This window comes from Lacerta agilis, chromosome 15, assembly GCF_009819535.1.
Source record: "Lacerta agilis isolate rLacAgi1 chromosome 15, rLacAgi1.pri, whole genome shotgun sequence".
NCBI classification, from domain to species: domain Eukaryota; kingdom Metazoa; phylum Chordata; class Lepidosauria; order Squamata; family Lacertidae; genus Lacerta; species Lacerta agilis.
Window position 1 is genome coordinate 30743986 of NC_046326.1, and position 27898 is coordinate 30771883.

General features: G+C 47.5%; 1 protein-coding gene across 1 annotated transcript in view; it reads left to right on the top strand.

The window, feature by feature from the left end:
- Positions 1 to 27898, top strand: part of SRRM3 (serine/arginine repetitive matrix 3) — a 55015-nt gene that overhangs the window by 1958 nt on the left and 25159 nt on the right. The window contains 10 exon segments of the mRNA XM_033172105.1: positions 14363 to 14464; positions 17952 to 18001; positions 18004 to 18085; positions 19147 to 19231; positions 22878 to 22906; positions 23395 to 23463; positions 24561 to 24563; positions 24755 to 24790; positions 26160 to 26210; positions 27476 to 27580. Of these exon segments, the coding sequence (XP_033027996.1) occupies positions 14363 to 14464; positions 17952 to 18001; positions 18004 to 18085; positions 19147 to 19231; positions 22878 to 22906; positions 23395 to 23463; positions 24561 to 24563; positions 24755 to 24790; positions 26160 to 26210; positions 27476 to 27580 (612 nt within the window).

A 27898-nucleotide genomic window follows, 5' to 3' on the forward strand; every position in this document is an offset into this window, starting at 1 on the left:
ATGTATTGAATATGAAGTGCATGTTTTGTTAAGAACTATAGATAGGCGACTCCCGACTTAAGCCGGGGTTACATTCTGGGTTCCTGGGCACATCACTTAAGTGGAGGGCCTCATCAGAGAGGGGAACTAGGGAGATTTAAGAGGCATTAGACACACATTTTTATTTTATACTGCACTTTTGCCTCCAGATAACCAGAAAGGGCAGGGAACAGTGCAACCAAGCAATACAGCTTCCCGCCTAACAACTGCTGAGTGAGATACTGCTGCAGCAGTAAAAACTCTGTGCGCCATTTTGGAGCTCACAAGTTCTTTTTTAAAAAGCCTTTTAAACCTTTATTTCTGGACCTTTGGCTCGCTGGCATCCTCTTAGGGCTCTGGGGAGAGTCTCATGAGCCACAAGGACTTTCTAGCTCTCTCCTGCCATTTCCAGATTTGAATTGATTGATTGATTGATTGATTGATTGAATGATTGATTTCCAGGCGATCCACGTATACATGACCACACGTAAGTGGCGAGACGCCTGTAAAACATATTCAAGATAGTCGGGTCCTGAGTCCCCTTCCAGACCACCAGGTCCCAGTAATTTGCACCAGCTCCCCTCCCCTCTCGTCGCCCCGGGTGGTAAAACATGCATGTCTGAGACGATATGGTCCCCCAAGGAATGGACCATCTGCCATTTTGATCATTCTCAAATCGCTCCTGAATGCCTTTGAAGTGCTTGCCAACCCGCCATTCAAGCTAGATCGGCCATAGCCTTGTATTGTTTACATTTACTGCAGGGTGCGATCCTATTTGATGGTGAACTTCGCCCATGAAAGGGCGGCCAAGAAAGTGGGGGGTCATCAGAGGCTCAGAATGGATGATGGTCTGCTCCCTAGCGATGGAAGCTCAAGTCCCCAGGTGGTTCTGTCTTGATCCTGTTGGTACTTCAAGGGATGGATGACTCATAGGGATTTGTGTGCTGGGAGGTTGGATAGCAGAAGGCGATAGCGATAGCATGGCGTAAGATCCTTCTTTCTGACAAAGAGAAGCAGCTGATTCCAGCTCACCCAGCTGACTTAGTGACTCAGACTCTGACTGCAGCAGCCATCTCTTGGGGCTGGTCTGGTCGTTTCACTTCCTCCACAGTGACAGGATCCCTGAGGAGAAGGTAGAAGTGGATGGATCTAGGTCGTTTTGTGTATACTTCATCACGGGTCTGGCCCATCCATTATTTTGCAGATTAAAAAGAACAAGAAAGCATTTTATTGTACACACTTTAATAAATTCTTCTAAAATGCTAAAATTCTGTATATACACATGCATTAAAGTATTGTAAGCTGTGGCCATCAAATCCACTAATATTCAGGAAGCTTATCCTGTGGAGATTATTTTTCGAAATACGGTAAATATTCCCCCATTAAAATACACATTTTTACACATGTCCTTGGATTTTCCCTAAAATAGGCATGTTTGTAAAATATGCTTTTGTGTGTGTGTGTTAAAACAAATCTACATTGCAAGGTTTGGAAACTTGCATACTCTGCCAAAGAGCTGAGTCCTAATCTGCATGTAAATCCAGGTTGATTCGCTTTGAAATCAGAGCAAATAACTCTTTGCTACACCTTATGTGGAGGCTTTGGTTCCATAAAGTCAGGTGAAATATGGCACACAAGAATTTTCTGGGGACTTTGTTATAAACCAAAGACAAGCTTCCCAAAGGGAACCCATCGGGTCAGGACCTCCTATGGATTCAACCAGTGTGCAAAAGTCCCTTCCTGTCTCCCTAGTGGTTTATTTTAAATATAACTGGAAATCCAGCAATAAAATAACAGGATCCTGTAGGCTAAAGCATTTGGTCCCAGATAAATGCCAGCTATCCTTTCTCCTTTGCTCCCTACTCCTTGCCATAAAACTGTGTCCTCGTGTTTAGTTGGAAAAGTCACTACCCTGTTAGCCAATGAGAGAAGAGGATGCGGACTAGAAGGGCCAGTTGGGAGGTTTCCTCTAAATACGTTATTTTATTTTCTGTACCACCTTATGTATTATTTGAAGAATTTTTTGCCCTGCTCTTTCATGGACACCCCCAAATACCTGAGACGATTGTCCCACACACCCAATAGCACTGAACAGCTTGAAGGGCATACCGTGGCAGGGGCCTCCTTGGCACAAAACACAGCTCTAAACGATCCTAATCCTGCACCCATCCCTCCCTTCCCGTAATGATTAATCCAGCCCCTGACAGAGCCCAGTAAGAAACAGGCCTCCTACCTTCCCCCCTCCCCAACTGAGAGCTCTGTGAAAATGAAAAACAAGCAGCCTCCCTTTGGATGGGAGGACCTGCTGGAGAAGACAAATATTTGCAGTGGCGCATTATTCATGGCATGGTCTTGTCGGCAGGCTGGGCGTCAGAGGGATTGGGCCATGCTGGAGTCGGCAGATGGCCCCCTTGCTTCTCATTAGCTGTTTATTTATTTTGCAGAGGGAGGCTTTTGTTGTTGTTGTTTTGAGGGCGGGAAGGAAACAACCCTGGGAAACAAAGAAAGGAATTACCTCCTTGTGGCTCTTGGTGGGGCGTAGGAACCCTCCCCCAGTGGACACACCACAAAATTGTTATACTAAATTTTGGGGTTGGCTTTTACAGCCCCCCTCCATTCAGTGTCCCCCTAGGTTGGAGAAGAATGAGTGGAGACAGGAACCATTAGAAAAAAACAAAAACAAGGAAGGTCTTTATTTTTTTCTGCTGCGACAGAGTTACCCCTCCCTCCAAGACCCAGAACAAAGGTGTGTAACAGCTTTTAAAGACTTTAGAGATTGCCCAACCCCTTAGCCAAAGACCACCCAAAAGCACCATACAAGCATCACAGAAAGTGGTGGTCCGCAACAGAAATTGGAGAGGATTTTCTATCTGATAACCCTTGCTGATTGCATTATCCTGGCCAGTCCGGGCCATTCTTTTGAAATGGTAAAGGTAAGGGGACCCCTGACCATTAGGTCCAGTCACGGACGACTCTGGGGTTGCGGCGCTCACCTTACTGGCCGAGGGAGCCAGCGTATAGCTTCCAGGTCATGTGACCAGCATGACTAAGCTGCTTCTGGCGAACCAGAGCAGCGCATGGAAACGCTGTTTACCTTCCTGCCAGGGCAGTACCTATTTATCTACTTGCACTTTGATGTGCTTTCGAACTGCTACATGGGCAGGAGCTGGGACCGAGCAACGGGAGCTCACCCCATCGGAGATTCAAACCGCCAACCTTCTGATCGGCAAGCCCTAGGCTCTGTGGTTTAGACCACAGCGTCACCCGCGTCCCATTTTGAAATGGTAAATGCCCTCATTTCTGAAACCATTGTCACAGACCTCCTCTATTCACTATACAAATATGCTCTTTTGACAGAGTCTGAACAATTTATAAATGAAAAGAATAATTGGGAAAGGCTTTTCCAAGATACTTCTGCTGCAGAGGAAATATTTGGGGTCATTGGGAGAGTCAGGATGGTTTGGGGATTGCTCTGTTTACTCAGATAAAGTGTATTTATTTTTTCAGGGAATATTTCCTAATTTTGAAGGGCGAAGGGTTGGTTTTCAGTGGAATGTCGCCCACTATGTGTGCACCTTAAATTTATTATACCGTGGTACCTCCGGTTACGAACTTAATTCATTCCAGAGGTCTATTCTTAACCCGAAACCATTCTTAATCTGAGGTGTGCTTTCGCTAATGGGGCCGCCTGCTACTGCCGCGGCATCACCGCCGTGCATCTTCCTCTTGCATCCCGGGGCAAAGTTCGCAACCAGGGCATCTACTTCTGAGTTAGCGGAGCTCGTTACCCGAAGCGTTCGTAAGGAGGATGTGGGTAACCCGAGGTTCCACTGTAATACCCTAGTTGGGGCAAGCTTGTTTCTCCTGCTCTGGAGCGGAGGTCCCAAACCAATGGATTCAGAGAGAAGGGAGGAGATTCCGACTAAACATTAGGAATAACTTTCTATTACTGAGAGCCGTTTGACGGTGGAACGGACTCCCTCTCTTTCATTGGAAGTTCTTAAATGGAAGTTAGATGGCCATCTGCCATGATTATTTAGCTGTGATTCCTGCATTGCTAGGGGTCAGACTAGATGACAACTTGGGAACCCTTCCCCACAATTCCATGATTCTGTTATACTGTTGCACGCCCCCACCCCACCCCACCCAATCTCTGAGCGGTGCATTCCAGGGGTCCCAGGCACATACCCAAGCTTCAGTTTCCTTGGAATGAGGGACAGCAGAAACTGCAGGGTCTTTAGGGTATATGGTTTATTTGCATATATACAACCTGAGGTTCAGTTTCCTTGGAACGAAGGTCAGCGGAGACTTGGTGTCTTTAGGATACATGGTTTATTTAGACAGATATAACCTGAGCTAGTAATGTATGGAAGTGAGAGCTGGACCACAAAGAAGACTGATCGCCGAAGAATTGATGCTTTTGAATTATGGTGCTGGAGGAGACTCTTGAGAGTCCCATGGGTTGCAAAAAGATCAAACTAATCCATCCTTAAAGAAATCAGCCCTGAGTGCTCACTGGAAGGACAGATCCTGAAGTTGAGGCTCCAATACTTTGGCCACCTCATGAGAAGAGAAGACTCCCTGGAATAGACCCTGATGTTGGGAAAGATGGAAGACACAAGGAGAAGGGGACGACAGAGGACGAGATGGTTGGACAGTGCTCTCGAAGCCAATGGCATGAGTTTGGTCTAACTGCGGGAGGCAGTGAAGGATAGGGGTGCCTGGCGTGCTCTGGTCCATGGGGTCACGAAGAGTCGGACACGACTGAACGACTGAACAACAACAACACAACTTGAGCATTGGATGCAGGGGCTCGCAGTATTAACACCCAACCTTCCTGCTTCTCCATTAGTCACAGCTTTGGTTCCAGCACAGAGCAAGCAGGTTTCTGTGTGTCCAGCTTCCCACCTTGCTTCCATGCCTTGATTAGGGTAATCTGGCGCATCTGTGGCCATGGTAAGATTTGAATGCAGGTCTTCCGGGTTCATAACTATTGCGCACCGCACCAGCTTCTATAAGCCCAGGCCGTCTTGATGCCCCTGGACTCTCTGCTGCTCAGGGACTGAAAGTGCGTCTGTTCCTTTGTATCTGCCTTCCTTTGAATTTTACTTTCCGCTGTTGAATTTTGATGTATTTCAAAAGGCAATGATTTAACGAGTCTGTTGGTTCCTGCTTTCTCTCTCTCTCTCCTCTCTCTCTCTCTCTGCCACTCGCCTTGCCGGCTCCCTTTCATCTGACAACCGTCCTGAAGCATCTCGAAGCCACAGACTGTTTTCATGTCGTGGGACTTCAGAGAGATGGGAAAGGGAGGGGGGTGCCAGGAAGCTGGTGGACCAGCACAAAAAGCCTTTACTCATTCAAGCCGTCTGCCGTGGCAAACGTCTCTCTCTCCCTGCCACTTTGTCACCATAATTGCCAGCCCAGATGAGAGCAGACAAATGCATTGAGGCTGGATCTGTCGACAGCTGCTAACCTGAGAACTAAATGGAGCTGCCATATTTAATGGCAGTCTATCTGAGAATTTCAGGTGCTGGGCGGGGGGGGGGGACAGGAGAGGGCCCATATACCTGAAGGAGCATCTCCACCCCATCCCAGACACTGAAGTCCAGCTCCGAGGGCCTTTTGGCCGTTCCCTCACTGCAAGTAGTGAGGTTACAAGGAGAGGGCAGGGAAGGGTTGGTCCTTTTAAATATTGTGGCAGGATGAGCACTTTTAGTTGATAATGTTGTTATCTCTTTTTGGTGTTTTAATTTTTGCGCTTTGTGTGCTTTTATAACTGTAAGTCTCTTTGAGACATTTTACGTAGCAATAATAAATACAACAAATTATTATTATTATTTTTATATTGGGGGAAATGGAGGAAAAAAACATATTAGGCAAAATAAAAGTCAAATGTGTGAGTATTAGCAGAAATTAATCTTAAAGGCTGATGAGGACATTTTTACAAAAAAATAAAAATAAATAAATAACTGATCTGGAAAATTAGCAAACTGAAGTGAAAAAGGAGAAATTGAAATTAACCTGTTGGTCCACCTGTATCCTGTCCTTCTCCTTTAACACCTACCTGTGTTGAAATAAAATCCACCTGCTAGTCCAGTCAACTCCTGTACAAAGAACAGGACGTGTGTGTCTGTGTGCATGCATCTTATCCTTTGCCTCAAAAAGCTTTAGTCCAGCCCTGGATCTGGCAGGGATCTCCTTGTGCTCTTACAAATCCATATAAGCACATATGCTATACTTCTAGCATTGCTGTTGGGATCTGGGACTTCCCATTCACTGTGCAAACAAACAGCAGGAACACAGGAGAGTAGGTTTGAAAACATCAGTGCCAGATCTGACCAGATGTGCAAGGTGACACAGACTTCATGCTCCTCCCCCCCCCCCCGAGATTGATTCCAACCTCTGTTGCGGCTCAGAGTGTGTGTGCTTTTGGAGACAGGGGAAATGATGCAACTCTGTGCTCAGGTAACACGTGAGCCCCAGATCTGAATCCCTTCCAGCCTAGTTTTGGAACACAAACCACCTTTGCCATCCCCATGGGTGACGTGTGCGGGAGACAGGCAAGGGGGAACACTCGGCTGATTTCCCTGGATCCTTCCATCCCTTTGGATGCAGCAGCAACCAGCTTGGGTGGCTTCTGGAAGAGGCTTGGGCAAATTGATAGGGAAGGCTATCAGTGGCTACAAGCCATGATGGCCGTGTCCTACCTCCATCACCAGAGGCAATATACTGGGGATCACATGCAAGAGAGGGTTGTTATGCTCCTTTTCTACCTGCAAGCTTCCTATAGGTATCTTGTTGGTCAATGCTGGAATCGGTGGCCTTTGGCTCTTCTCATTCCTCAGCATCTCCAGGTAGGGCTGGGAATGTCCCCTGCCTGAAACCCTAGAGAGGAGCTGCCAGTCCGTGTAGACAATACTGAGCGAGATGGGTCAATGGTCTGACTCTGTATAATGCAGCGTCTTATGTTCCTGTGCTCCAGGTGCTTACATTATAGGGAGGGTTGTAGCATCTGCTTTGCAGACAGGAGGTCTTAGGTTCAGTCCCTGGCATCTCCAGGTAGGACTGGGGATTTCTCCTGCCTGAAACCATAAATAGAATCATAGAATCATGAAATTGTGGAATTGGAAGGTACCCCAAGGGTCATCTAGTCCAACCCCCTGCAACGCAGGAATCTCAGCTAAAGCCTCCATGACAGATGGCCATCCAACCTCTGCTTTAAAGGAAGGAGAGTCCACCAGCTCCCGAGGGAATGCATTCCACTGTCAATCAGCTCTTACTGTCAGGAAGCACTTTTTGATGTTTACTCGAAACCTCCTTTGTTGTATCTTCAAACCAATGGCTTGAGTCCTATGCTCCAGAAAACAAGCTTGCTCCATCTTCCATGTGGCAGCCCTTTAGATATTTGAAGACGGCTATCATATCATACCTGTCAGTACAATCCTGAGTTGGGTAGGCCGCAATGGTCCGAAGCGGCTTCCTCTGATTCTTGGCATCGCATGTCGGAAATTTGCGCAGAAACTAAGAGCTGGGCTTTGTGCGTGTGCTCCTCCTGAGAATGTAACAGCAAAATAGGGAGCAGTGTTTGTGTGGCTGTGTGTCGGGGGAAGGAGCTGGCTGTCTCTTCCGCACTACCTGCTCAAGGTGAACTGCTCAATTATTGAGCGGAGGAGCACGTCTGGAGACCATGAAATATTCAAGAGCCCTCAGAGGCCAAGCTGAGCCCACACAAGGCTTTCGCCTGAGAGGAGGATGAATGTGAGCTGCCCCTTTTCAGATCATTTTGTTCCTCCGCTCCAACAGGCAGGAGGAAAAGTGGGACATCCTTTGGGTGGGTCCAAGGCAGAACGTAAGAAGGCTGGATCAGGCCAAAGGGGGCTCATGTAGTCTAGCATCCTGTTCTCGCAGTGGCCAACCAGATGCCTGTGGGAAACCCACAAGCAGGACTTGGGTGCAACGGTGTCTTCCCACCTGCGATTCCCAGCAATTGGTATTCAAGCATTACTGCCTTCAACTGCAAAGCCAGAGTATCGCTTCTGCGAACAGAAAGAGGCCGGGCATGCACCGGAGACAAATGATGATATGGGTGCCTCTGAGCAGCATAAAGAATATGAAAATTGTAAAACATCAGACGTTAAATAAATTTCCTGATACTGCAAGTGAAAATCCAAAGCATAGGAGAATAAGGATGTATTTGCCTGGTGCCTAAAAGCTGGCAATACTGGCACCAGACAAGCCTTCTAGGCACCAGACAAGCATTCTGTAGCCGAGGGGCCACCACTAGAAAGGCCCTGACTGCCCTCCACCCTTGGAAGAGGCACACAGAGAAAAAGCCTCTAATGATGATCTGAGGCCCTGGGTCTGTTCATGCGGGGATATGAGGTCACTCAGCTGGATCAATATTTGAACTAGGTGGCTTACTTCCTCCTTCTTCCCCTCTTTGTAAAGATCTTTTATATAATTTGATAACCTACTGCATATAAAACAGAGAGAAAATTAAAAGACGAAAAAGCAAACCCTAAAATGGGCACATAAAGTACAATTGCATATGGGTTAAGTGACAAAGCCCAAGTCATGAAATTAAAAGCAAAAGTTATCTTCACATAAATGATGAATATTTGTCTCATTTGATTGCCAAGTTTAGTTCCAGATTTGCCAGGCGTGTGCGGGGTCTTTCCGTATGTGTCACAAAGGATATAAAAAAATGTCTGGAGCTTCCAGTCCTTTGTCAAAATGTCAGATGATGATGATGAACCCTCCCTTCACACTGAGGTCGCAGGATGTGTTACAACATTAAAACACAGCATTTAAACCAGTTTAATTGGCAATCATAAAAACAAGGTGGGTCCTAAAATTACACACTTCAGGTGTCAAAAGCCAGTGTCAAGGGTGAAATGAGGCATAATTTTCTCCACTGCAGCTATAGTACAGAGTGAGTGGAACGAAGCACGCAGTTTAAGATTTGGGGCTGTTTTCCACTGAGTTGCAATTACTAATTAAGCTTCCGAGATCATATATAAAGCCAATTCTTTCGACAAATGCATCTGCATTTGCATCATCAAAAATATCCAGCAACATTCATTTTGGGCAGCAAACTAGGGGGCTTTTAGATTTGGAGCTGAGCCTGTTAAGTGAATCCACACATGAGCTGCCACATCTGAGCTCTCGGGAGCAACCCGACAGGAGGTTTGTGTTTTCTTCCTGGGCACATTCTAGAAGGCAAAGGTGTGGATTCTGAAACGTCGTGAAATTTCAGAGGTGTGCAAAAATTGCACTTCCGTACTAACACCACCCTTCTGGCTCCGGCTCTGCTCACCTCCCAGCCTGACATGCCCACATACCCTACTGAGCGTAGCTGAGTCACCACGATATCTTCCCAACGGGATGCTTTGCATCCCTTGAAGGCAGATGAAGGAGAATTATTGATGGCCTCATTACGCAAGCTTGTGCTTGCATGGGGGGGAATCCCAGGGTGCTGCCAAGGGGTGAGAAATGAGAAGGAATGCTCAGCATCATTTAGGATCAGGCTCTAAGCATTGCCCAAAGGCACATTTACTTGTGGGTGGGCGCAAGTGGGTGGGTGACCCTGTTATTGCAGCTTTCGTTGGCCCTGTGACTGCAGCCTAACACAGGAAAGCGCATTCACTGACGGGAAGCGGAAGAGAAATCAGGGTAACAGTGGTCCAGCTTCAATAGGGATACACCAGCCCTGCTCTTGAACGAAATAACAGGAATCTGTTGCAGCTGCCGTCCTCTATACCAACGCATCGCTGGGTGTAAGCTCCAAAATACTCAGAGGGGATTACTGGGGATTAGACATCCCTAGAAGTGCAACGTTTACATTGACTTACTACCCTCCCTGGAACCCCTTTTGGCACCCACACCATAACATTTCTGGTGGAACTGATAGCTGCACGAGAGCTTCCTAGCAGGAGCAGTCTATCTGATATGTGAGGAGTTGGATTTCAATGTCCTCAGCTGTGCTGATTTCACCCCATCGGGGTGTGAAACTGGAACACAGTACAGCGGTGCCTCAGGTTACAGACGCTTCAGGTTACAGACTCCGCTAACCCAGAAATAACGCTTCAGGTTAAGAACTTTGCTTCAGGATAAGAACAGAAATCGTGCTCTGGCGGCGCAGCGGCAGCGGGAGGCCCCATTAGCTAAAGTGGTGCTTCAGGTTAAGAACAGTTTCAGGTTAAGAACGGACCTCCGGAACGAATTAAGCACTTAACCAGAGGTACCACTGTAATCTGCCTTCTGGTGAGGGCTCACCCGTTCCTCCTTTCATGTTGTGTTTCTAGGTGCAGATCTGGGATTTCCACTGGGTTTTGTTTGTTTTCTGTCCCGGCACTTTCCCTGGGAAAACCTAAATGGCAATTGGGTTTTCTACAGATTGCCATTTGCTTCGACAGGGGAAAGCACCGGGACAAACAAAACTTGACCTCTGCTTAGAAAGCACAGGGCAAAGGTAAGTGTGGGTGAACATTGAGACACGCCACTGGTCCATCTAGCTCAGTACTGGCAGCAGCTTCCTCCTGCCTTGCCTAAATACCTATAAATAATAATAAAACCAGTGCTTTTTTTTCCTAGGAAAAAAAGGTGCCAGTACTTACCACACAAGGGAGGGCTCACCTTCCAGAGCATCTTGCCTCCCTCCCTAAGCTGGGCAGAAGCTTCCAGGGCTTGGGGAAGGAGGCATGATGCAAGGGGAAAAGCACAGAATAAAAAGATAATACTGATAATGAGAATGAGAATGAGAATAATACCTAGCAATGCTGGCAATTGAACCTGGGACCTTCTGCATGCAAAGCAGCGGCTGTTTCATTGACCTCCAGCTCCTCCCCCCTAATAGGAAGCCTGGCCTGCATATAGAAAGGATTGTGGTGCTGGGCTTATGTGCATGGCTGTTCAGTACAGCAATGGGCATGGCCAGACTCCTGTTTTCTTTGAGGGGGTTGGCAAAGCTCCTGCCATGCTGCTGATGCTTTCGCTGCTCCGAGAGCACAAAGGAAACAAAGGGAAGCCACACACACCAATCTCTCCTCTTCTCCCCACCTCTCCAGGATGTTTTCACCCGATGCTATAAATCATTGAGCTATCGACCCACTGACTCTCGAGGCACGGCAGCCGGAGAGAGGGGGCCTCTGGTTGCGAGCAGAGAGCAGCGCCCAGCTCCTTTGGCTGGCCCGTAACTCAGAGCTAATGGGCCATGAAAGCTGTGGAAGCCAGGCTGAATCACCCAATAAATACTCGGCCGGGGCTCTTAAGTCAATTGGGAAGGAAAAACAAAAGGGCCCTTTTCGCACCGAGGCCAAACGCCAGAGATAAAAAGCAGCACCTGGGCAGGGAGACCTGTTTGGCCTGGCTATATTCCCCCCCCCCGCTTCGTCCTCTCTTTCTGTCTCAGGCCAATGGCCCATCCACACCAGCGTCCTCTTCTCAGAGCACAACAACCTACTCCCTTTCTGGTTACAGGTAGGTAGCCGTGTTGGTCTGCCATAGTCAAACAAAATAAAAAATAAAAACAATTCCTTCCAGTAGCACCTTGGAGACCAACTAAGTTTGTTCTTGGTATGAGCTTTTGTGTGCATGCACACTTCTTCAGATACCCTTTCTGTAGTTTCCAGCGACTGGTATTCAGAACTACTGCTGCCTCCAACCACAGAGGCAGAACAGAGCTGCGACGGCTAGTCGCCATTGACAGCCTTCTGTTCCATGACTTTGTCCGGTCCTCCTGTAAAGCCACCCAAGTTGGTGGTCATCACTGCCTCCAGTGGGAGGGAGTTCCATAGTTTATAACTACGCAAAACCCTCCCTGGATGCTAGCTAGGTGCCTGATCACATATGCCTACCCCCCCCCCCACCCCAGCCCCCACTGAAATGCCTGGGTTGTTTTGGGGTTGTTGTTTTTTAATTGCATGAGATCCTAAGCATGAATCTTTCTAAGGAGATGAAAGATGTCGGAGACCGGCTGGGCTTCTGCAGCACGGCTGATTTTCCCCCAAAATATTTGTCTGTGACGCGTTCTTTGTGGGGCTGCCCTTGAAGGCGACATGGTCTAAAATGCAGTGACCAGAGCTCAGCAAACGCCCGTTTTTAAACAATCATCATCATCATCATCATCATCATTATATTGATTCCCCCCCCTCCGACTGGCTTTCAACACAGATAAAATACAAAAGCTAATCACCGAATCGTAATTAAATTCAAATAGCGTTAAAAACACACACAAAACCACCAAATCTATTGAAATACAGATGAGAAAAACAGCAGAGCATTATAAAATCCCTTTCCTTTTTTATAAAAACCAACAACTAGTTCCCAAAGGTGTGTCAGAATCAAAGAGTCTTTCACCCTAAGCTGAAGGTGCACCCCTTTACCCAGGCTTTGGCTACCTGAGAGAGAGAGATTTTAGGACCCACCCATTTTTTGGGATGGTAAATTGTTTTAATTGAGTTTAAGGTTCTATTTCTATAATCTTTTTTTTAAAAAAAAATAATTTTCTCATTTTGCAAATATTTAAACGATAAGAAAAGAATATTTACACAATCCATCTACAAGGCCAAATTCTCCTCGACCCCCTCCCCCCCCTTTCTGCAGTTACTTATTTTATATCTTTTACCAGTGCATATTGAATTCTAGAAGACAGGAGTGCCTGGCGTGCTCAAGTCCATGGGGTCATGAAGAGTCGGATACGACTAAAGACTAAACTAAACGGAAACTAAACTAAACGGACTAAACGGAATTAAGATTGCCGGAAAATATCAACACCCTCAGATATGCTGATGACACAACCTTGATGGCAGAAAGTGAGGAGGAATTAAAGAACCTTTTAATGAGGGTGAAAGATGAGAGTGCAAAATATGGTCTGAAGCTCAACATAAAAAAAAAACTAAGATCATGGCCACTGGTCCCATCACCTCCTGGCAAATAGAAGGGGAAGAAATGGAGGCAGTGAGAGATTTTACTTTCTTGGGCTCCATGATCACTGCAGATGGGACAGCAGTCACGAAATTAAAACGACCGCTTCTTGGGAGGAAAGCAATGACAAACCTAGACAGAATCTTAAAAAGCAGAGACATCACCTTGCCGACAAAGGTCCATATAGTTAAAGCTATGGTTTTCCCAGTAGTAATGTATGGAAGTGAGAGCTGGACTATAAAGAAGGCTGATCGCCGATGAATTGATGCTTTTGAATTATGGTGCTGGAGGAGACTCTTGAGAGTCCCATGGAGTGCAAAAATATCAAACTTACCCATGCGCAAGGAAATCAGCCTTGAGTGCTCACTGGAAGGGCAGATCCTGAAGTTGTGGCTCCAATACTTTGGCCACCTCATGAGAAGAGAAGACTCCCTGGAAAAGACCCTGATGTTGGGAAAGATGGAGGGCACAAGGAGAAGGGGACGACAGAGGATGAGATGGTTGGACAGTGTTCTCGAAGCAACTGGCATGAGTTTGGCCAAACTGCAGGAGGCAGGAGGATAGGCGTGCCTGTGTGCTCTGGTCCAGGGTCACGAAGAGTCGGACACGACTGAACGACTGAACAACAACAAAACGACTAAACAACAACAATCAAATTCTAACTTATTTACTAATTTCCTTTTGTATCCCCTTTAAGTTATTTTTACTGCGCGTTTTTATGTGAATCCTTCTAATGTTTTAAGTTTTTTTTTTCCATCTCTGGGTGTAAATCATTCGGGCAGCCATAGCAGGAGTACATAATAGTTATTTTCTGTTCTTTGGGTACCTCTCCACCAATTCTACCTAAAAGAAAAGCTTCTGGTTTGTTTTATTTTAAGTTATCTTTAGCATTTTTTCCAACTCATTATAGATCATTTCCCAGAAGCTTCAGCTACCTTACATGACTCTATTTTTATAATGTTCTGATCTGTCCTGGGATGCTGAAGTGAAGGGCAAGTAAGAAATACAATGAGATGATGATGATGATGATGATGATATGCCACAAAAAGCCAAAATCAAATTCTCACTTGACCATGAAGCTCGCTGGGTGACCTTGGCAGGCCAGCATTGTCTCTCTCAGACCAACCTTCCTCACCGGGTTGTTGTTGAGATTAAATGTAGAGGGGGAGAACTCAGTATGCCTCCTTGAGCTCCTTGGAGAAAATTGGAGGGATATAAATGCATGGTTTGTTTGTTTTTTTAAAATAGAGTAATCGAATCATAGAACCTTAGAGTTAGAAGGGACCCCAAGCATCATCTAGTCCACCCTGCTACCAGGCAGGAATCACAGCTGAGTAATGGGCAATTATGGGAGGATGAAACCATGAGTATTCCTGACTAACTCTGTCCCCCACATTCTTTGCTTTGTCTGCTACGGCAGGTATTCCGAAGAGGAGATCCGTCAGAAAGTGGGGACCTTCCGGCAAATGCTGATGGAAAAAGAGGGTGTGCTCACCCGCGAGGACCAGCATGGGCGGCAAATGTGAGTAGGAAGGGATTGCTTGCACCAATCACTTGCCTGGCCAATGTGAATACACCTGTTGATATATATTATAGGTTCTGGGATCCTCATTGCAAACTCTGCCTGTTTTAATATCTCCCTCCTGGTTTCCAGTGTGCCTGAGCCAACAGAGCCTAGTTTTCCTGAACTCCTTGCTTCTAGAAAACTAAAGTGTCAGGGCAAAGGATTTCCACCCCACACACAACAAAAAATCATTGCATGTAGAAAACTAGCATGTCAGGGAGAAAGTTGGGTTTGAAAGCTTCTAGGTCAGGCAACCCAGCGGCTCATTTTCACTGTCCTTGCAGACTGCTTTCCCCCTGCCCTCGAACACAACAGGGTGCGGCCAGGCTGGTTGGTTCCCTTCCTGATGGACTGATTGCCATCACGGACCATGGCTTGGCCTCCCTGCCCCACTTGAGAGGCCCTCTCCATCACTGACGTTTCTGAGCTTTCCTAGGATTGATAGTGACTTAGCTGCCGTGCCAGCAAAGCGCATATTATAATCCATTAGCCAGCACTGGGGGAGGGAGTAGAAGAAACCAGGTCATTGAAGAGGACAGGAATAGAGCTTGCTGATTCATTGCACAGGAAGGCCTCGTTTGGGTGGGGGAACTGGGGAGTACGTGGGGCTCAGAGCTGAGAAATGCAGGCAAAAGGTAGAGCAGGTTATGTAGGCCAGGGTATCGTATCACTTTCAATCATACCTTCCAACTTTTCCCAATGCAAAACCGGGATACGCACTTTCCGGGTTGTGCTCCTGGGAGAGTCATGTGCCCCACACCTTGCTCTCGCCCCGAAAACGTGCTTTTGGGGTGAGCTCTTGCTGCTGCCCAAAAACGGGGCAACCCAGTCAAATGGGTGGCATTTAATAAATATTAGTACTACAAATTATGCATGGCATGGATAAAGCGGATAGAGGAAACGTTTTTCTCCTTCTCTGAAAACACTTGTTTCTCATGAGGCTGAATGTTGAATGGCTGTCTGAAGACAACTTCTTCTTCTTCTTCTTCTTCTTCTTCTTCTTCTTTGGCGATCACTTGTAGGCCGAGTAAGATATTGTCTTCCATAAACACGGTTTTAAACAATGAGTCCGTAAGCGGCTGTGGAGGCCAATTCTGGATCCACACATCCTTCCACAGTGGGGACATTGGTTTCCGGGCGGGAGTTGATCACGGTGTGGATTTGCCAAGCGTGCCTTCCTCTTAGCACATAGTTGAACTACCGTATATACCGAGTATAAGTCGACCCAAATATAAGCCGAGGCACCTAATTTCTCTACAAAAATGTGGGAAAGCTTATTGACTCAAGTATAAGCCGGTTCACCTTTGCCACTGTAGTAGAGGAGGAACGAGCAGCCCAAAGCAGCCCTTTGGGCTGCTCCTTCCTCTTCCTCCTTTGCTGCTGTGGAGCTCACCCCGTCGCAGGGTTTCGAACCGCCATTCTTCTGATCAGCAAGCCCTAGGGCTCTGTGGTTTAAACCCACAGCGCAATGTTCCCTTGTGTTATACAGAGAAGGCTGGGATCCTGTCCTGTTTAAGCAGGAGCCAGGGAAAGTGAGCACCTGTGGGGTTTTAATACTTCCTTAACTGATAGGCTTTCTGCCTTCTGGGGTCTAAAGTTTGCATTTATGTGAGCAGTTCAGGAATGGAACAAGCTGCCTGGGGAGAGTAAAGAACCACCGTTCTTGTACACTTCTTAAGGAATGGTTGACTTGAGTATAAGCCGAGGGCAGCTTTTAAAGCACAAAAAGTGTGCTGAAAAACTAGGCTTATACTCAAGTATATACGGTATATGGAACTCACTTCCCAGGAGGCCAGTGATGGTCACCAACTTGGATGGCATTAAAAGAGAATTGGATAAATCATGGAGGAGACAGCTATCCGTGTCTATTAGCCATAATGGCTCTGCTCTGTCTCCCCAGTTGGAGGCAGTCATGTTCCCTGTAGTCATCTGGTTGGGTCATTGTCAGAACAGGATGCTTGGACTAGCATTGGCCTGATCCAGGCCCTTCTTATGTTCATCTTCCACACTATTCTGGAATGGATTAGGAAACTCACTAATAATAGATGGGTTTGTAGCAGCCCTAGCAAAACCGTATCGCGGAAAAAACATGGGAGTCCTCATGCTCTCAGCCTTTGTGTGTCTGCGTTTGCAAAATCGTAAGCGCTTATAAATATCAAGGCTGGCAAATGGTTTTTGAGAAACTGACTCACTCCTCTTTGCCTGGCATCCCCAGGGGAAAAGCTGAAAGGGGGGAATTATAAGGGGAGGCCACAGCAGCCTGCAGACACAGCCCAGGAAGCATTAATCTCTGTCGCTAAGGGAGCTTAACCCAATTACAAACCGAGTGAATAATTGGCTGCTTTAAGGGAAATGAACCCCAGGATGTTTTGGCTCAGAAAATACAACAGAGACATCAGTGGGCTGGAGAGCCCAGGGAAGGAAGCATGACTGTCACGGAAAAGCCTATTCATGGCTTTTGCCTGTGGTAACTGGAGTGCAAATTAGCTGGCTGTGAATAGCGCATGTTGGGTCTCCTCATATACTTAGGGCTCAAAGGGGGAGAAAACCCTTTATAAATGGCAGCAGGGTAAATGTATACCCATTCAGAGCGGGGACAAAATGCACTTGCCCTCCACTCTGAAGTTGGCTTTGTGTTGTTCTCCCACACTCCAAAACTCATAAACTGCAAGGGGAAGTGATGTCAATCATGCTTGCTGGTTCCTATATTCCTCTGAGTTCCTTGCATAAGAAAAGGTTTGAGAAAGTGTGGGTTTGCACATTGTGAAACAGAAATCAAGTCCTCGCACTGTGATTTGGGAAAGGTCTGTTCAAGACTCTGTTTATTAAGACAAAGCAATTGCATCGGAGAACAACCCCATCGCCAGACTCTTCTCTGAGCTAATCAATGGGGTGCTCTGCTTACATACAAATTTTATAGGGATGATAAAGTTGTCACTAACCTGGTTAATAAGAAACCACAATAAATTGGCTTTGCAGGGGGGGTAGGAAGCATAGCAAAACAACATCGCAGGTCAAAAACCTGAAACATTCCATACTTCCTTCACTCTTTCATCTTTTCTCCACTTTCAGGCTGACTCTCTCTTTTTTGTTACACTCTTAGAGTTTATCCATATTTCCTCTTGTCCCGCTGCTTTCCCCTGTGGAAAACCGCTCTTTAGCGCTCAATCGGAGAAAACAGCAGTTTCCCACAGATTGCTGTTTGTTTCTGATATAAAGCTAAAGAGAGGTTTTTTTCCTGGGAAGGGAGCGGGACAAGGGGGAAACCTCTTGGATCCATGCTTTCTAGACACAGGGCAAGTGGAAGTGTGGTTGAACCCATCAAGAGAGGTGTCCTTAAGACAGGAGCCGGCTCAGGCCTTTTCCAGGCCCAAATCCTTGCAGGAACCTGGATCCATACATGCCACTTCTTCAACGTCCCCTCCTTCTTTTTGTCATTGGGCAGAGTGATAGAGAACCATCACATGGTGGGTGGCGAAGAGTACATGATGCAGTACCAGAGTACGGGAAGGGATGCCCCTTGCAGTGTGACTGCACAACCGACTGCTACCAAGACGACAGCAGTCACCGCGAATACAGGTGAGTCTCCCGTGGAGCACACAGGTCATTTCCCACGGTTACAAGAAGGGTCTCTGTGAAAAGGTGTGGGCACTCTTCATCCTCTGATGGTGAGAAACAAACCCTCGCGCAGTGGTTCTCAAAGTGGGCAGTACTGCCCCCTAGCTGATGTGGCATTACTTGGGGGGGGGGGGTTCTAAGAGGCAAGCAGGAGGCAGGAGGACACAGAGGCCAGGGGGTGGCAGGGGGGATGCTAAGAAGTGAGGGGCATTAGTGGGGCACTGTAGGTGGGCTGCCCCGAACCCGTTGATCGCTTATTTACCCATTGACCAGTTTAGCGCCTAGAGCGAAACACCTTCCTCGCTTCGTATTTAAAGTTTTACTGCTCTTGATCACTTACAAAGTATTTAATTAGCCACGTTTGTTTGTATTTATGGTTCTTGCCACAAGATAGCCAGTTATTGGAAATAGCCATTGATTTTTTCTTATAAATTAGCTACCATAGGTCTGTGATAAGCGAAGGTTTGTTCATGCCTGGTAAGGAGTTATACAGAAATAGCTCATGCTATAAATGTCCTTCGCCCTTGCGTCTTTGTCAGTGAAAATATTTTTCATGCAACGCCTGGTGCCACTGAATCGGCTTCATCAGTTGTGTTGAATTAACTAGACAGAAGGTTTGAGTGGATTTTAAATAAATGCTACTGTTTTGAAATTGTTGTTGTTGTTGTTGTTGTTGTTAATATGCTGCCCATCTGATTGGCTGCCCCAGCCACTGGGCAGCAAACTGCTATTCTGAATGATGTTTTAATAGGGTAGGGAAAAACTGAGGGTGAATGTATGGAACCAAGGGGGCTACGCCCCAAAAATGATTGGGAATCACAGAACTGGCTTACAGCTGGGTTCATTAACGTGGTGTCCTTCAGAGGTGGATGGACTACAACTCCCACCACCCCTGGCTCTTAGCAATGCGACCTGGGGGCTGATGGGAGTTGGAGTCTTATTAACTTATGGAGTGTATTGTGTTGGCGACCCCTGTAAACCAGCAAGTGCGTATCCTAAATCCTCTCCCTCCTCTTCTACAGGCTGAAGAGACGATCCAGCAGCTCCACCTCTCCCCCACCCAAGAAGAAAAAGAAAAAGAAATCGGGTCATCGCAGGAGCCGGTGAGTCACCCCCCAATGGCGCTGATTTTGGGTTGGAAGGGCAAACAGGTGGATATGACCCTGGCCAGGGACTCTTCAGTTCAGCCAGAATGCTGGTCTTTGAGCAAGTCCTAAACCAAGGATGGGGGAACCTTTGCCTCTCCAGATGTCACTCACTGCTGTTACTACAATGAAATTATTCATGGCATTCTAAGCCACAATCTGCAATAAATAAATAAATACCCCAAAACAGTTAAAAACACAAAGACAACAGACACATTTGAAACAGGACTGAAACCCAAACAAGTGAACACTCATGGTAAAGACCATTTTATCCAGCTAATAAAACCTGCCAGAACCAAAACAGCGTAATCTGTTTCTGTTAAGTGCAGATAGTGGGCACGCCTATCGTATCACACCAGGAATGCTTATTTCAGTTGGTTAGGTCTTGGTGTTGATAATGGCAAGGTTGCAGGTTCGATCCCCGCATATTTCCTGCATTGCAGGGTGTCGGACTGGATGACCCTCAGGAGCCCTTCCAACTCTTATGATTCCATGTTTTAGATTTCTCCCAGGCCTTTGTGGAGTCACAGAGGCAACCCCCATTCCTCCCTGCAACATAACCCGTTGAACTCTGGGCTCAGCACACCTTCCCTGTGGTTGGCGCTGCCAGTTTCTTCTGCCCAACGCAGGGACTGGCTCTGCGTCCCCTGGCACAGAGACACTTCTCGTGCTTCCAAGCCTGACTGTGAAACGCATCCATTCCTCTGGATGTACTAAGTGGGGAAAGGGGAGGGCGGGGGGTCTCAGCCATTCTTCGCCCCCAGTTCTCCCCCCCCCCCATCCTGATTTGAGATCCCTCCACTAATGATTTCCTCCTCAGAGCTCCGCTAACATTTTAATGAGTGTGGCTTTCTTAAACCAGGCCGGGGGAAATGAAACTAATGAGGAAAGTAGCACAAGGTGGGGGGGGGGGGGCGACAGGCGAGAATGGCGCTGTCTCCTCCCTTGAACCAGATGATGATGTATAGGTTCCTGCTCAGTTTGTGATGCCGGACAAGCAAGAGAGAGGGCATGTGATAAATCTGGGCTCCTTTGAAAATTCCCCATAAGGCTGAGAGGGTTCATCTCAGAGGACCACGCTATGGGGCTCAATCAAAAATAAAAAAAAATCATTTGAAGCCTTAACCCAGGGGACAGGAGATTTGGAAGGTTGCCTGGGCAACTGGGCACAGGAAGTGACATCACATGGGGATTTGGGGGGCCCTTTGACATGAGGCTTGGGATAGCTAAAGAGAAAGAAAACCATTTTGGCAGGCTTGCTAATGGCAGGCTGGGGGAGATCACAGCCTCCAGCATTTCTCCAACGAGAATAGGGGTCAGCAACTTTTTCAGCAGAGGGCCGGTCCACTGTCCCTCAGACCTTGGGGGGGGGTGGAGTATATTTTGGGGGGGAAATGAACGAATTCCTATGCCCCACAAATAACCCAGAGGTGCATTCTAAATAAAAGGACACATTCTACTCATGTAAAAACACGCTGATTCCCGGACTGTCTGAGGCGGATTTAGAAGGCGATTGGGCCGGATCCCGCCTCTGGGCCTTAGTTTGCCTACCCATGCCCTATTTAATAATAATAATAATAATAATAATAATAATATAATAATAATAATACCTTGCCCATCTGACTGAGTTGCCACAGCCACTCCAGGCAGCTTCCAACATATATAAAAACATAATAAAACTTTAAACATTAAAAACTTGCCTCTACAGGGCGGCCTTCAGATGGCTTGTAAAGGTTGTATAGTTACTTATCTCATTGCCTCGGGGGTGGGGGTGCGGTTTCCACATAACTCCATACCCATCAACATTTCTCCAGTAGAAATAGGGACGTCTTAAGGAAAAGCGGGACATTCTGGATCAAATCAGAAACCAGGACAGCTTCTGTAAATCTGGGACTGTCCTGGAAAATAGGGACACTTGGAGGGTCTGGGAGATGCCGTACATTCCAGTGCTGCACTGCCGTGAAGAACAAGCCCCTCTTGAGATGACCATGCTGTAAGAACAGTAAGGTAAAGGTAAAGGGACCCCTGACCATTAGGTCCAGTCGTGTCCGACTCTGGGGTTGCGGCACTCATCTCTTACAAAGTAAGAACAGTACTTTGTAACAAAGTCACCGTCAGTTCCTTGCACTCTGCATTTCCTGCAAACACATTGTGCTCCCAAGTGGTTCCGCGCGTTGATAATTTACAGGCAATCACTATAATTATAACGCGGTACGATAGAAAACGTTAGCAATTCAGCAGCGGCTGCTTATTTGATGCAGGGATGGGGAATGTGGCGGCCCTCCTCCTTCAGGTGCCTTTGGCTTCCCCTCCCATCTGCCTCCGTCAGTGGTCAGGGATGATGGGAATTGTAGTCTGGCAAACAGGTCCTGGAGGGCTACAGGTCTTCCTCTTGCTTTCAGCCAAAGGATGGGGAGGGCACCGTGGCCAATTCTGTGATTCTATTATTATACCCCCATTAAGCAAATAAATATAGCATTTGCCAACCCACTAACCCCTCCCCAGAAATGTCTCAACAAGTGGGGCAAGGGAGGGGGGGGCATCAAATTTAAATCAGCTGCATAAATGAAATGTTATGGATTGCATTAAGAATTTTTGGAAGGGTGTCCTCATAGCAAAAGCGTGGTCTTAAGGGAACAAAGCAAGATTATATGGTGGTGTAAAAATTGCAATATATGCATTTTATACACACGTTACCCAAGCGAGTACATTTTGGCACACATTCCTTGGTTGGAGACGTGCATTGCAAAATTGGGAGAAGTGTGGATTTTGAAGCGTGTCTGTGTTTCGTTTGCATATTGTTTCTGGAAGTGTGAATTAAGTAAAGTTTGTCTTTAAATGTGAACTCAATAGAGCCCCCCCTTCTTACTACCACCCCATAACAGGTGGTGAAATTTAACAAGTTAAAAAAGTGGGGGTGATGACCACAGCAGATGCCATTCCTTAAATACTGAAATGGGAACATGTGAAATTTGGGGGCGGGCTGCTACCTAGCATTGCCCCAAATTCCATTATGGGTGGGTCTTACCCATAATGCCACTTAAGTAGGACTACCATAAATTAAAGCAACAGACATATGAAACATAAAAAGGTTTGTAGAAAACCCCCCACCCCCTTTGCAAAAATGTATAAGCCTGAGGAATGTTGTTCTCTCTTGGTCTGACCTACCTCGCAGGGTTGTAGTGTGGATAAACTGGAAAGCCCTGAGCTCCTTGGAGGAAACAAAGTGGGGAGGGGCACAGATTTGACAGATGGAACAAGAGATCCCCAATCCCCAATCCCCAATCCCTGGCAATGCTTCTGAACCCCACAAGTTCTGATGCCTGCTTTCACCTCCACAGGGACTAGCAACTTGCTCAAGAAAGCTGAGATTCTTTGGGTGTCCGAATTGAACCCTTTCTGTGTTTGCGCAGGGTCACAAAAACACCACAGTCCTGATAGACGTGGCCTGTGTAATTTACTTACTGGTTTTAAAAAAATATGCCAGGTTAGACACTTGTCTGGCCCGGTCCTGATTTCAGAAGTCTACCCTGTTCTCCAAACCCTCCGCTCTTTTCAGAGAGACACCCTTAACCTCTCCTTTGTCTGTTTCCTGTCTGCAATCTCAGCAAAAAAGGAAACCTGGATCTGAACGCAGGTGAGTGCCAACAGAATCGCACCATCCACATGATCTATTACCTATAATTTCCCATATATTTACAGAAACCCATCCAAGGTGTCTGGTTGTTGTTTTTTTACGGCTTTCCCCCACAAGGTTTTCCCAGCCACCTAAAAAGCAGTCCATAAAGTAAGGGGGCAAATTTGTCTGGATGCCTTTAACCCTTGGATGGCTTCAAAAGAGAATTGGAAAAATTCGTAGAGGGGAGGGCTCTGCCTCTACAGTTGAAGGCAGCCCAGCTTCTGCCTCCCAGTTTCTAGAAACCACAGGAGGGTAGAGGGCTCTTTTGGTCAGGTCCTGCTTGCAGATTTCCCATATAAAGCATCTAGTTGGCCTCTGTGAAAACAGGAAGCTGGACTAGATGGGCCATTGGCTTGATCCAGCAGGGTTTTCTTACGACATTCCCTCATGCTGATCAGCTCCATTTCCTCCTGACAAACTGACAGAGTCCTTTTTTTGCTTTTCAGTGGGGATAGTTCTTCCCCGGTCCGGAAGGAGAAGAAGAAAAAGACAGGGAAAAAGCATCGGAGGTACAGGTAAAGGACTCAGGGCTCCCCCTTTTCATCTCCCCCTATCGATGGGAACGTCCATAGCTCAGTGACAGAGCGCCTGCTTTTCATGCAGAAGGTGCCATGGTTCAATCCCCAGTGGCATCGCTGGGGAGGGATGGGGGAAAGCACTGAAAATCCTGGCAGCATCTCTTTGCATCTCAAATGCTTCACTAACAGAGCCAGAACCTGGGTTCCATTTTCTGGTCACACTGGATTTTGGAAACTTGTATGGGTACTTATGGGCAAGCAGCCAGTTCCAAAGCTGGCCAGTAGCACTGCCAGCTGGCCTAGGGATCTGGACCCTGGAGGCAATTGCCCTCAGGCTGGTAGGTAGAGGAGGCAGAGCAGTTGGGGGACTGGTGCAGCCTGTCGTGTCTGTCCCTCCATGGCTTATCTGGGCTGCCCACCCATCACTAGTCAGCATGCTATAGTCACCAGTCAGCAGCACCACCTGTTGACAGCCAAGCAAACTGCAGCATGACAACACCCTTCCATTTTTATTATATTGAATCCCTGACATCCCTGGCTAGGGCCCTAGGGAGCTACTGCCGGTCGGTGTAGACACTACTGAGCTAAGTGGTTCAGTAGTCTAACACAGCTTCCTTTGTTCTTATCTGTCTCTTCCACTAGACAATCTCCCGTTGATAGGAGAGTACATACTTTTTGTAAGCAAAAGGTCCCAGGTCTGACCCCCCCACACACATTTCCAGTTAAATGGAGGCCTTTGGATTGGAAGAGACCTTTCTTTTCATGAAATGGAGGTGTGCCATTGCCAGTCACAACAGGTTAGAACTGGGCTGAAGGCACCAATGCGCTGCAGAGAACTAACAGAGGCTATAGATTGTCGCAGCCTCCAACTCCCATCAGCTCTGGTAGGATGCTGTGAATTGGACTCCAGTGACATCGATAGGGCAACCCCATGTGTTGCATAGAGACAAGTTGCTGCAGGTACCATCAGTAAGGGCCATGGTCAATCTTTCTGTTCTCTGCACAGCCCCACCCCCACCCCACAGTCTGGGCTGAGATGGTCTGGATGGGCAATTTATTTATTATTAATAAATTTATTGCTCACCCTTCATCAGCAGGTCTCAGGGCTGGTTAAAGCAATTAAAATCCAGGAATAGGGTAATCTGGGTGCTGCATCTTTGGTGTGGCTCTTATTGCAAGGAAAGAGATATTTGGCTATGCGGGAGGAGGGGGGGCTTTCTCCTGGACCATCTCAACCAGTGTCTCTCCTTTCCTCTCTTTGTTTCTGTTCTCACCGGTTGCCTATCAGGTCTGCGTCTGGATCTCGTAAGAAGAGGAGGCACAGGTGAGGGTTAATGGTGTAGATTCCTCCCTCCCACCGCATACCTTGTCTCCCCTAATCCCACATCCACATTCCTCACCTCCAGAATTGCTCCCCTCACCTCAGCCATGACTGGCAAGGCAAACTATGCACTGCCCTCTAGTGGCCAAAGACCACATTTGATCCTCATTCTAGAACACAGAATGAGGCAGAAGAAGAAACCAAATTTGTGCAGGGCCATGAAAGTAGCTCCATAAAGGCCACCATAGCCAGGCACGAAAAGGTCAAAGGATCTGGGTTCAAAGGCTGGCAGGGAACAAGGAAGGTCAGTTAACTTGCTGGGGAGGGCATCACCAAGATTTCACCTGCTAGGAACTCCTGGAGGAGTTCGTTCCATAACGATGGGGCCACCACCAAGGAAGTCCAGCCTTGGACATCCAGATGGGTGCAGGGTTTACCTGTGGAATCTGCCATGGAAAGATGTCATGATGGCCCCGAACTTCAAAGGCATTTAAAAGTTGAGTCAAACTGATGTATGGAAGGAAAGGCTGTCAGTGACTACTAATCATGGAAAACATGCCTCTGAATACCAGAACAACAGCAGGAGAAAGTGACTGCACTCCTGCCCTGCTTGTGGGATTCCCAGAGGCAACTGGTTGCCAGCTCTGTGAAACACGTCACCCAGAATCTGCCATTGGAGGCGGCTACCTCATTTTGTCTAATGGTAGAGCCGGCCATGGCAAAGGTTAGTTAGGTCAGCCCTCGGTCTGATCCATCCAGCAGGGCTCATCTTATGTTCTTACATGAAGTACGGTCTCTGGAGCTGTTCTCTGCAAGGTGGGCAGGGTGTGGTGGCCAGAATTTATATAATAAGGCGTAAAATGCACCAACATTTTAATCACTTGGTGATAACAATGGAACTGCAAGAGCATTCACTGCAGGCACACAGAGCTCTCCTCGTCTGCAACAGCCCCCCTGTTTCAGCACAGGAAGCTGATTTGAAGGTGCAGATAAAGAGGTGGGTCGTGGTGAGGTGAGATGCCGTGACTTGCAAATGTTCTCCAGATGGTCAGAAAATAGCCTGCCCCTCTGATTTCGGACCCTCCCACTAAGAGTCCATTCCCCATGGAGAGGCTGATAAGCAGGCCAAAGGCTTGGCACTTGGTAACCTGAGTCAGGTTATCACCAGGGGAAGCTGTTCCATGAAATATTCTAGAAGGAGAAACTGGTTGCTGAGGCTGGTTGCTTCCTGTGCCCATGTCTGGTCTCTGCTCCTCCTCCTCCTCCTCCTCCTCCTCCTCCTCCTCCTCCTCCTCCTTCTCCTTCTCTCTCTCTCTCTCTCCTCTCCTCTCTCTCTCTCTTCATGTGCGTTCAGTTTTCTGCTGTCTCATAGGTCCAGAAGTCTCAAGAGCAAAAGGAAAGAGAAGAACAAAGATAGAAAAAGGTGAGGATCAAAATGGATTCTGCCCCACGCGCAGAAGCAAATAGCACAGAAATTAGCACAAGTTGAATGCCTATTCCCATGTTACTTGCAAGTGAAATCCCCCCCCCAAGCAAATAAAATGGGAATTAGCCATCTTGAAATACTCATGGAAGATGAAGCTCCAGAGAGCAGGACCCGAACCAACGGATTCAGATTACAAGAAAAGAAATTCTGGCTCAACATTAGGAAGACCTTTCCAATGGTAAGAGCTGTTCGACAGCAGAACAGCCTCACTTGGAAGGGGGTGGACTCTCCCTTGCTGGAGGGTTTCCAACAGAGGTTGGATGACCACCTGTCGGGGATTCTTTCATTGTGATTCCTGAATTGCAGAGGGTTGGACTAGATGACCATTGGTGGTCCCTTACAACTCTATGATTCTAGGACTAACACCTTAAATTTGGCCTGGTAGCTCACCAGCAGCCAGTGCGATGGTTTCAGGACTGGTGACTCAAGGTCCCGTCAGACTCCTGAACACAGGCCTATGGTTAGGCTCAGCACCCAGGCCTGGATCCAAATTCAGCCCCTCTGTAGCTTGTACCAGCTGGTTCTTCCTTTGTGCCAGAGTCCTGGCTGTCAGTCAGGGTCTGGGTCATGATGGGGGCAGTCCCAGAACTCCTCCTGAGCCACAGTCATGGACTAGTTGGACACAGAAGAATAGTAGGGGGGACCAGCTGGGGAACCCCCAATGGAAGAAGGCTGAGAACCAGGGGAGTGGTGGCGGGACAATGGGGTGGGAGGGATAAGAGGGAGAGGACTGGAAGGAGGTGTCAGAATCTGAAGGGTTAACAGGGCTTAGTGAGCTGGGGGAGTCTGTGGCAGAGAGAAGTCCAGAATCAGAGGCAGAGGTTGTAACAGGAGAGGAGGGAGGCGAACAGGCAGAGAGGAGTCAGTCTGGTGCAGAGTCATGCGTGTCTCCCCTTCCTGCCACGACACCTTCTCTTCTAGAACCAGGAGAGGCATGAAAAGGGCAGAGGAGAGGTTAGCTGTGTGTAGGTGCAGTCTCTGATTGCTTGGGGGAAACGCTGGAGAGGAGAGCACTTAGGCAGCTATGGGGAGGCGAGGACCTTCAGTCTCCATGGGGCAAGACCTACCAGGGATAAGCTGCTGTACTCATCCAAGTCTGTGCAGATCGTGTTTTCGCTAACAAAGAGTTAACTCCAACTTGCACGGTGTGATTTCCTGTTGGCTCGCTCCTGACAGCCAGGCTTCTCCCTGTCCTCTTCCAGGTCACATAGCGAGTCGTCCACTCGGAGGTCCCACAGGCGCAGCAGCTGCAGTTCCCGGAGCGCCTCGCTCTCCTCGGATTACAGTGACTGCAAATTGACAAGCAGGTAGGGTGGGCTTGCGCCTGGTTTGGCCCCAGGTTTAAGGGTGGGGAGGCATAGCTTGGGGCGGGGGAGCTCATTAAATGGGACCGGTTGTGGATGGTTTTTTCACTCAATGAACATACATACAGAGCTTTGTGGTGTTACAAGTGCCACATATTATCCATTGTGCATTTATTTGGAGTTCATCCTGCTTAGTGTCTATGGTGTCAAATGGTACATCTGTTTTAATACAGATGTTGTTGTAATGAACGTTCTTATATATTTTAATTATGGGTGTTTGTGTATTACTGTGTATTTTAAGAATGGGTAGCTGTATTTTTA